The following is a 10,161-nucleotide window of genomic DNA, read 5'->3' as shown; positions in this document are numbered from 1 at the left end:
GCTGACCCGGCCAGCGTCCTCGGTCCGGACCAGAGAGAGGGGGCGGGGCCTGACGCGGATCGGGGCGGGGCCGTAGGCACTGACTGACAGTCCGACTGCGCTGCCGGGACGGTCCCTCCGCTCCCGATCCGGCCGGAGGGAGGGGGGAGGGGCGGGATTTCCTGCGGGAGGCGCCGAGCCGGCCTTGGAAAAGGAGAAGGAGGAGAAAAAGGATAAGGGGGGGCAGTGGGAGCCGCCGTCCAGAGTGCCAGGGACCGAGCAGGACCTGCCGGACCCCCGGCGGGGAGGCTGGGAGAGGTGAGACTGCGGGGACTGATCTGGGGGTCAGCACGCTTGAGGGCGGGCACAAACTAACTTTTCTTGCGGGATCCGCGGGCGCCTTCATCTGTCGTGTCCTTCCGTCCTCCTCGCTCCCCTGTACCGTCTTCCCGCATCAATTCCTCCGGCGCTTGGCCCTCCCGGTCCCTCCCGCCGCTTTGTTCCCCGGTCCGCCTGGGCTGGGCTGGGTTGGGGGGTTGCGCGGCGCTGGACTGGCATTCCGGGGGGCGGGGGAGCCAGCCCGACCCCATGCACTGCCAGGGGCGCCCTCCCCCAATGTCGGCCGCGGGCCTTGAGCTGGAGTGCCATCTGGTTTGGGCTTGGGACTTTTGGGGAGTAAGAGGACCCCAGCTAGGGCCCCAGGCCTGCACAGGTCTCATGCCACAGGACTCGGGCAACAAATTCTCGGCCACCTAGGAACTGACGTAAGCTTTTCCAAAGTGAAGTCTGGGCTCTGGGCCTCAGATTCAGGCTTGGGAGGGCAGGCAGCCCCATTTACCAGCAGTGCCCCGGCTCTCACCTCTGTTCTCCGCCCAGCTGCTTCCCCATCCCACACAAGGGGTGAGGATGGGTCAACAACAGGTGCTGTAAAGCCTCCCTGTCCTGCAGGCAGACACCCCGCCAGAGATGGGGGGCCCTAACTCCCCAGTCCACCCTCTGAATTCATAAAGAGCCCTGGGGCTAGGGCATCTTGCTATTACAGCAAAGCTTGGATAGGGGAGGTTCTGGGGGCAGGCACCTTCCACAGGGGGTGACCCCTGCCCGTCTGCCTGTGCCTGACCCTCCCAGGCCCCACCTCCTGGCCCACCAGTTGTCTGTGGGTGTCAGAGCCTCAGGCTGTGGAGAACAGGCTGCTGGCCCGACCTGCCCCAGTGTCGTGCTGCCAGGGCCCCTCCTGCCCCAGGTTGAGGTGCTGCCAGGCCCTGGGGCCTCAGTGACTCAGCCTCCCCCTCCCAGAACACCACCTCCCCGCTTCCAAATACTCCTCTCATGCATGGCGGCTCCCTCCCCCTTTTGAGTGGCTCAGCCCCTCCCTTGACTCAGAAGGGCAGCCAGGGTGATTGGGGGACTCCCTGGAAGCCCTGTCTGTTCTTTCTCTGAGCCCTGCTTCTGGGACCCTTACAGACTCTGGCCCAGCCTTCAGCAGACCTTCAGCGGACCACACCTTCTGCAGACCCCTGAGACATGTCCACCGCTGCTGACTGAGGTGTGAGGGAATGCTGACTGCTCTCTGGGTGGGCACTGGTGCTCCTGAGCCACGTTGGAAAGATTGGCGCCCCCAGTCCTGGCCCATCCCTGGGCTGTCGGAAGCTGCAAGCTGATATCCGTTCAGATTTCCACACAGCCTCTGCCCCCTCAGAGATCAGCTTTCCCGCTTGTGGTGGCAGCTCACGAAGCACCTTGAGGGGGTACCCGTCAGCGCCTAACAAGAAGCCCACTGCCTGGGACACCAGACACACTCCCCCTGGACGCCTGGCCCTCCAGAGGGCCAAGGGATGGCACCCTGACACCTCGGCTTAGACCCGTTTCCCTGCCTCTGCCCTGGACTCCTGAGCTCAGAGCCCAGCCCAGGGACCAGGATGGGTCGAGAACAGGACCTGATCCTCGCTGTCAAGAATGGAGATGTGACTGGTGTGCAGAAACTGGTGGCTAAGGTCAAGGCCACAAAGACAAGTGAGTACTTGACGGGGTGACTATCCAGCTAAGACCCTCCCCGGAGAGCCAGGCTGTGGAGAGAGGCCTGGGCGGTCACTCCGACCTGGGGACTTGGGGTGGGAGTGCCTCTGTGTGGGAGAGCCAGTGAGGAAGTTGGGTCCCCCTTGCTGTGAACCCTTAGGCAAGTCACTTTACCTCTCTGGGCCTCAGTTTCCTCACCTGTAAAGTAAAAGGATTGAAGTACATTCATTCTAAGTTTTTTGAGTGCCTATTGTGTGCCAGGCTCTAAGCACTGAGCCACAGCAGTGAACAAGACAAATGAGAAGTCCTGCCCTCATGGAGTTGCCTTTAGCAGGTGGTTTTTCCAGTGTGTTCTTTGGAGCCGTGGGGTTTCTGGCAGTGAGTTAGGAAAGACTGAATAGCTAGAGCTCAACCTCCACGCCCACCCCCCAGTTCAACCAGAGCATCTCTGTGTTTTTGTCAGCTTGGTGGAGATATCTGTAAGATAGCTTTTTAAAGGGAATTCTGCTTAAAACAAAGTTCAACATTATCTAACTGCTTACTAAAGCCCCCATCCCCCTGACTTATCTGCCTGTGTCCCCTGGGGGGGGGGGGGTCCGAAGTTAATTTTCTGGAGGTCTCTCTGCAGCCTGGGGTCTCTAGTCGACAAGGTTGTGGGAGCTCTGTGCACAGGTGGCCACACCTGACTTCCATCTCCTGAGTATCTCTGCAGTGAGACCCTGCAAGGAGAGTAGACCTCTGGGCTCCAGGGCAAGCTCTCTGGACTGTCCCAGGAGGACACTGGACTTGTCCCCTTGAGTTCCTGGACCAGCAGGGACAGGAGATGGCTCCTGCCACCAGATTTGGGCTGGGGGAGAGAGGGTCCTTCTGGAGTGCTGGGGCTCTAGCCCAAGACACAGCTTGGCCCTCTGCACAGGAAGGAGTCCCCCAGGCTACCTGAAGATGTCCAATTATCCCCACCCACACCTGGGAGTGTGGGGTGCCGGAAGGAAGGATTTTAAGGGCCTGGGAGTTGTGCACGTGTGTGAGTGTCGCCACTTACACGCCAGGGCAGGACACCCGGGGTGTAGGGAGATGGAATCGTGAGGGGTGCTCTCTGTGCCCTGGGGGAGTGGATGCAGGGTGAGCCCGATGGGGGAAGGTGCCAAGGAGGGTCCAGGGAGGGCCCTGGAGGCCCCAGGGTGGGAGCCACTGCCCCTCCTCCCCTCACCTCTGTTGCTTTTGGCAACCTGCCCAGTAGGGCCTTGGTTGAGCTGCTGCCGGCCTCACAGCCCTGGGGCCTCAGACCTCAAAGTGAGGCCCTCAGGAGGGCAAGTGGCTGGAGGCTGGTGGCAGAAACCTTGCAGCCAGGCTCCTAGGCTCCGGGAAGGTCCCCTGTGCCCAGAGGGGGGAAACATCTGTGGAGGAAGATGATCCTTCCCCCGACTCCCCAGGGGACTTGCACAGAGTGTAGGCACAGGCACAGAGCGATAGGGTCCTGGAACCACCTGTCCCCCCTCCCAGTCCTCTGAGAAGCTGGGAAAGCTAGTGACAAAAAGGAGATCACAAGGTGACCTTTGCAGACCCTACAGTTTATGAAATATTGTAATCCCCTCTATTCCCTGGGAGATGGGTACTTCTACATGCACTTTACAGATAAGGAAACTGACACTCAGAGAGGGTTAGTGATTTGCCCAAGGTCACACGGCCATTGTGTGGCAGATCAAAGACAAGCCTGAGCCCTCTGCCCTGTGCTGCCGCACTCGGCTGCCCATCAGAATTATCTAGGGATACTTCTGCAAGTACAGACTCCCCGGTCTCTCCCAGAATTACAGAATCATCACAGAGAGGCTGGGACTCTGCAAATCCGAAAGTTCTTCAGGTGATTCTGAAGCAGTTCTGAGAAGGGAGGCTGGAAACCCCTGCTCCATACCCAGAAAGGCAAAGGAAACTGCTGGAAGGGAGGTGGCAGGGCTCCCTCTTTTTTCCCTCTGCCGGTGGCTAAAGCTTTCTGGCTGTCCAGAGAGAGGTGCTCCCTCGGCCTGCTGCATCTGATATCTGGTCACTGGGGGCTGGCTTTCCCTGCCTACCCAGGTCCTCTTCAGGGAGCAGGTGGCTGGGAGGAGAGGGCTGCAGTTGCCCTGGTCTTGCCTCTGCCCTTCCTCCCACCCTCCCCTGCCCCCTTTTTTGAGCTGTTTCCTTCTCTGGCCAGAGGAAATGGAGTGGGCTGGGGGCGGCCTGCTGAGCTCACATCCTCTGCCTGAGCCTAAATCAGGAGGAGCGACCCTTCCACCCGCAGAGCCAGGCCTGGGAAGAAGGTTGTACCGCAGGGGAAGTGCCGGGAGCCACTGCCAAGAACCTAGGACCCTCCACCCTGAAGGTCCCCAGTTCAGTCACTCTGAGCCTCTCCCCGCCGCCTTTCCGGCCATTGTTCTGGAAAGAACAGAGCCACCCAGCCTGGCCCTGCCCCTGTTCCTGTCCCTTCTGTCATGTTGTCCTGCCACTCCCCGGAGGGGCTGCCTCTCACCGCGGAGCTGCCCCAGCCCAGGCTGTCCAGGCTGGCAGTAGCTGGAGGGACTTTCTGTGCCTCTTCCCTGCTTGACCTCGTTGTCTTCACTGAGGCTCAGAGAGGTACCAGGGCTGGCCAAGGTCACACAGCCAGTAAGAGGGAGAAGAATTTGAATCACGCACTTCCTGCTTCTAGGGCCCCTGTTCTTTCCACTGCCCTGAATGGTTCTGTGTGACAAGGACTTTCCAAGGGGGCTACAGGAAGGCTGGGAGGCCTGGGTTTCTTTCCCGTGGCCCCCACCCCCTCACCTCTTCCGTCACTCTTTGACTCCGTATTTACCTTTTCGCTGTAACGCACTCGCCTCAGCCCTAAGCGTAGCTGTCTCCCCCTTCCCATCCTGTGCTCCTCACTGCAGGCTTGGTCCCTCCCTACTGGAATGAGGCCCTGTCTTGCTGGGGTATTCAGGGGCCCACCAGGGCCTGGGGGGCAGGCCTGGACCAGCATGCTTGGCGCCCTGCCCAGCCGGGTTGAGCCAGGCCTCCTCCTTCCCGGCAGGGGTGGGTTCCAGCAGGAGGCAGGGGCCCGCCTGTGACAGGCACTCTCCTTCCCCTCCGCAACACTCCTCGGGGCCCACCCCCTCCCACACCCTGGCTCACACGTGGAACACACCTGTCTGAACCCCGTCCCTGTCGCCGAGAGGGGGATGAACCAGCATCCTCCCCTTGCTCCCCGGGGCACAGAGCTCTCTGCTAGGAGCCTGTGGGTGCAGAGTCAGCAGTTACTCCCCTGACAGGGGCCCTGGGGGGACTGTACCAGCTTTCGCTGGAGGACAGCCTCTTGGTAATAATGGCTAACATGTAAGGAGTGCTGAATGGTGAGAGCTCCCGTCTTTCACAAGGGTCAGGCATTGTACTCGCAACCCCCGTGAGCAACTTGTGTGATCAGCCCATTTTACAGATGAGGACACAACCCGAGAGGTCAAGTGACTTGTCCAAGATCACACCGCTAGTATGTGGCAGAGCCAGGGCGTGGTGAGGTCTATGTGAGGCCACCTTCCCCACTATGCTCTGCTTAGGGATGACCCAGGGCCGGGCAGTGTGGCCTTTGAGTCCAGCCCTGGCATCCGCCCTCTACTCTCGAGCTTCTGGTACCCTCTCCTTTCTCTCCCAGCCCCCTCGGCCCGTGGGACAATGAGGCTCACTCCTTGGCCCATTCAGGCAGGAATGCCAACCATGCGCTCGTGGGACCGTCCTCTGAGGGCACAGCATGCCAGTCCCCCCCATCTCCGCCCCCTTTGACCCTATAAACAAGCGGGGCTGGGGGCCCAGGGAAGCCAGGCCACTGCTGCAGCGGCGCCCTCCAGCTGATGGGCCAGGGTGGGAAGCCATAGGGACTGACAGCTAAAGGGCCATGGGGCAGGTGCTTTCCTGCACTCCAAGAGGTCAGCTGGAGGCGGGAGGTGGGCAGGGAGGGGGCGCTGGGTCAGGTGTGGGCAAGGGCGGCTCATTCGAGGGTGCCCTGATGCCTCCTGCTCTGACCCCCAGAGCTCCTTGGCTCCACGAAGAGACTCAACGTCAACTACCAGGATGCTGATGGGTGAGCGGGAGCCCCCGTCCCTCTTGAAAACTGTGGGGGGGGGGAGGGGCAGTGGAAAGACCTGGGGCCTAGAGTCCCTTCCCCTCTCAAACTTGGCCCTTGAAGCGTGTTTGCCGAGAGCTCAGGGCCCTGCCCGCGCGCCTGCCCGTGGAGCTATCCCTGAGGGAGGGGAGGGGGCCCTGGTGCCTCTCTGAGAGGCCTCCTTGGGTCAGATTCCTGCTGGGCCCCCCTTTCTCCCTGGAGGGTAGGAGCCCTCGGGCTCCTGCTCCCACGGCCCCCTCCCCTGGGCCGGCTGTGAGGGAGGCCAGACAAACAGGCCTCTCAGCGCAGACACTGAGCCCTTTCATGCTGCAGCCCGGCTGCTCTGTGCTCCCGTGGCAGGGCTGGCAGGGTGGGGGGCCGGGGGTGCAGTGGCAAATAACTCATCCCTGACAGCCCCCAGGATGGGTCTGCTGTGGACGACCAGGATTTGGGGGCGGGGGGCCGCTCCCTGACACCCCCGACCTTGTGTCCCACCACACCAGGTTCTCGGCTCTCCACCACGCCGCCCTGGGGGGCAGCCTGGAGCTCATAGCCTTGCTGCTGGAGGCTCAGGCCACCGTTGACATCAAGGACAGCAACGGTGAGAGCCCAGTGTACCCGCACCCCAGACCCTGTGGTCAGAGTTTGCCCCTGCTACATCGTAGCCATACTAATAGATGTTGGCATAGCTTCTCTGAACTTGCAAATGCTTTACCTCTTCAGTCTTCACAGCCTTCTGGGGTAGTGGGTGGTACTGACATCCCATTATCCAGGTAAGGAAGTTGAGGTTACATCACCATTACAAGGTCACCAGATCATCCGTGGTGGACAAGGTGGGATTCTGGCTTCAGCCCCGGACAGCGGGACCTCTCCCTGACCAAACCCGGGTGAAGCCAGCTTCGCTTCTCCCCTCCAGCTGGGGTGGCTCCAGACTCTGCTCGGTTCCCTCCTCCGGCCCCACGCCATCCCTCGACCGCCTTTAGAAACCCCTTCCCTCTGACAGGCATGCGTCCGCTGCACTATGCAGCCTGGCAGGGCCGGCTGGAGCCCGTGAGGCTGCTGCTGCGGGCCTCTGCGGCCGTGAACGCCGCCTCACTGGATGGGCAGATCCCGCTGCACCTGGCTGCCCAGTATGGACACTATGAAGTGGTACGTGACCCTGGCAGCCTACAGGGGCACGGGAGCAGGGAGAGGGGGGCTGGCATGGGGGGCGGCCAGGCCAGACCCCTCACTTGGCTCCCTCCACCCCAGTCAGAAATGCTCCTCCAGCATCAGTCCAACCCGTGCCTGGTCAACAAGGCCAAGAAGACGCCCTTGGACCTGGCCTGCGAATTTGGACGGCTCAAGGTAGGGCCTGCTGCCCTTGGGGTACTGGGTTCTGGGGGGTCTCAGGAGGAGGCCCTACCTGAGTGCTGGTTGCTGCAGGTGGCCCAGCTGTTACTGAACAGCCATTTATGTGTGGCACTGTTGGAGGGTGAGGCCAAGGACCCGTGTGACCCCAACTATACCACACCCCTGCACTTGGCTGCCAAGAACGGCCACAGAGAGGTCATCAGGTACCCACCGGGGCCCCCCCAACATCCTCATCCTCTTCCGCTGGGACTGGCGACGTCCCCTCAGTGCCCCGCCCTGCTGCCCTCTTCACTCTCGCTCTGGGTCTCTCTCCCAGCCCCCGGCAATCGGCTTCCTCTCCTTCCCCACCCCCTGCCCTCTGCCCCAGTAACTCACCCTCCCCCCCACAGGCAGCTCCTGAGAGCTGGGATTGAGATCAACCGCCAGACCAAGACAGGCACGGCTCTCCACGAGGCCGCGCTGTATGGCAAGACCGAGGTGGTGCGGCTGCTCCTGGAGGTGCGTGTGGGCCCCTGGTCAGCCCGCGGGTGTGGACCCCTGGTCAGCCCGCGGGTGTGGACGGGTCCCCAGCGGGTGCCAGGTCCAAGACTGGCTGGGGAGGCAAGGGAGGGGGTCTCCACTGGCAACGTGGTGTTTTGCATATGGGTGGGGGCCGTGCAAAGTGGCTGGAGAGCAGATGGACCTGGTTCAAGCCCCAGTTCCGCCTTTTACTAGCTGAGTGACCTTGAGCTCATCCATGACCCTATCTCTGAGCTTCCACTTCCTCATCTGTAAAATCTGAAAATAGTTAACTACCTGCTGGGTAGCTGTGAGAATTGGGAGACGCGACAAACCAGGCGCTCAGCACAGGCTTACCCCGCACTGTTGCACCCAGGGTGGGGTGGACGTGAACATCCGGAACACGTATAACCAGACGGCGCTGGACATCGTCAATCAGTTCACCACCTCCCAGGCCAGCCGTGAAATCAAGCAGCTACTGCGGGGTGAGCGTGTGGGGGAGAAGACCCAGCCCAGGGCATCCGGAGCCGCTCCAGAGGGTCCCAGGAAGCGGAGCAGGAGAGGATGCCATGCTTCTGGGCCCCGGGCTGGTCTGGGGGGTCATGAACAGGGGACTGGAGGGGTGGGAAGATGCCCTAAGGACCCTCAGATGACACCTGTCCTCCTTCTTCTTCTAGAGGCCTCAGGGATCCTGAAGGTCCGAGCACTCAAGGATTTCTGGAACCTCCACGATCCCACTGCCCTCAATGTCCGGGCAGGGGACGTCATCACGGTGAGGACCCAATGCAGGCATTCCTTTGAGAACACAAATGATTGCTGTCACCTCCTTGGGCACCTACTGTGGATCAGGCTCTGTGTTAGGGTCTTTATATGCACGACCTCGTTGAATTCTTTCCAATCCAGGTAAGGTAGGTGCTCTTACCATTTCCTTTCGGGAGCTGACAAAATTGAGGCTTAGAGGATGAAAGCAGTTTGTCCAAAGTCACAAGCTAGCAAGCAGTGGAGCTGGGATCTGAACCCAGGCTGACTCCAGCCTCTTGTTGGTATGCCCTGGAGGCACCCAGGGGATTGGGCTGGATGCTGGCGGCAGGGCCAGAGCTGTGGGCCAACTTGGGCACCAGAGGCCAGCTTCCCGGGGGGAGGGGAAGAGCTGGACCGCAGCTGCAGGGCTGGGCGCTTGGTGTAGCATGTGACCATGGCCTCATCCGTCCCCCGGCCCATCTGCCACAGGTGCTTGAGCAGCATCCCGACGGCCGCTGGAAGGGCCACATCCACGAGAGCCAGAGGGGCACGGACCGTGTGGGCTACTTTCCCCCGGGCATCGTTGAAGTGGTCAGCAAGCGGGTGGGCGTCCTTGCACCCCGCCTCCCCTGTGCGTCCACCACCCTGCGCCCAGGCCTCTCCAGGACACCACAGCCCCCTGCTGATGACTCCCTGCACCCCCTTAGCTATGGCCAGCTGCCTCGGGTGGGCCTCAGCCCAGACAGCCCAGGTACCTCCTCCTGGGGGGGGCAGTGCTGGGTACTGGGGTAGACATCTGGCTCTGGCAAGCTGCCAGTCAGCTGTTGGCAGGGCCGACTGGGGCTCTAACCCCTTGGCTTCTGCCCCCCACAGCAGGTGACAGGAACAGCGTGGGCAGCGAGGGCAGCGTGGGCAGCATCCGCAGTGCTGGCAGCGGACAGAGTTCCGAGGGCACCAACGGCCACAGCACCGGCCTCCTTATTGAGAATGCCCAGGTGGGGGGGGCGGGGGGGGGCGTTGGTTGGGACCAGGGCCGGGCCCCCCACACCCACTGCCAGTTCCCCAAGTGAGAGTCAGCTCCTTCCCTGTCTCCAGCCACTGCCCTCTGCTGGAGAGGACCAGGTGCTGCCGGGACTGCACCCCCCGTCCCTGGCAGGTAGGAAGGGAGACTGGGACCTGGGTGGGCTAGGAGCGGTGCAGGTGGGGAGGCTGAGGGCTTGGCACCCCTTCGTCCTGCCACCCTGATTCCATTTCTCTCCCTCCTCGAAGACAACCCAAACCACCGCCCTCTAGCCAACTACCGCTCCGGGGAGCAGCTCTTCACCCAGGACGTGAGGCCGGAGCAGCTGCTGGAGGGGAAGGTGTGACCTGCACTGGGGAGGGGGCTGCGGGTAGGGGTTGGGATGGGCCTCAGTGTGGACTTAAGTCCCTTCTCAGACCAGGCCCCTGGGGAGGCTGGGGTCAGTGGC

The 10,161-nt window shown here is 61.9% G+C and overlaps 1 protein-coding gene across 1 annotated transcript in view; it reads left to right on the top strand.

Moving 5' to 3' along the window:
* Nucleotides 1-185: 185 nt before the first annotated feature.
* Nucleotides 186-10,161, top strand: part of CASKIN2 (CASK interacting protein 2) — a 14,022-nt gene continuing 4,046 nt past the window's right edge. Inside the window, exons 1-14 of the mRNA XM_024760610.1 lie at nucleotides 186-297; nucleotides 1,444-1,992; nucleotides 6,028-6,079; nucleotides 6,604-6,701; nucleotides 7,104-7,249; nucleotides 7,352-7,447; nucleotides 7,526-7,656; nucleotides 7,843-7,951; nucleotides 8,328-8,436; nucleotides 8,629-8,723; nucleotides 9,182-9,443; nucleotides 9,566-9,687; nucleotides 9,788-9,848; nucleotides 9,962-10,053. Of these exons, the coding sequence (XP_024616378.1) occupies nucleotides 1,899-1,992; nucleotides 6,028-6,079; nucleotides 6,604-6,701; nucleotides 7,104-7,249; nucleotides 7,352-7,447; nucleotides 7,526-7,656; nucleotides 7,843-7,951; nucleotides 8,328-8,436; nucleotides 8,629-8,723; nucleotides 9,182-9,443; nucleotides 9,566-9,687; nucleotides 9,788-9,848; nucleotides 9,962-10,053 (1,467 nt within the window). The 5' untranslated portion in view covers nucleotides 186-297; nucleotides 1,444-1,898. The remainder of the gene's footprint in view (nucleotides 298-1,443; nucleotides 1,993-6,027; nucleotides 6,080-6,603; nucleotides 6,702-7,103; nucleotides 7,250-7,351; nucleotides 7,448-7,525; nucleotides 7,657-7,842; nucleotides 7,952-8,327; nucleotides 8,437-8,628; nucleotides 8,724-9,181; nucleotides 9,444-9,565; nucleotides 9,688-9,787; nucleotides 9,849-9,961; nucleotides 10,054-10,161) is intronic.

The sequence above is a fragment of the Neophocaena asiaeorientalis genome, unplaced genomic scaffold (assembly GCF_003031525.2).
Source record: "Neophocaena asiaeorientalis asiaeorientalis breed wild unplaced genomic scaffold, Neophocaena_asiaeorientalis_V1.1 scaffold30, whole genome shotgun sequence".
Taxonomy (NCBI): domain Eukaryota; kingdom Metazoa; phylum Chordata; class Mammalia; order Artiodactyla; family Phocoenidae; genus Neophocaena; species Neophocaena asiaeorientalis.
The sequence above is the reverse complement of the archived record's forward strand: the minus strand, read 5'-3'. Positions and strand labels throughout refer to the sequence as shown.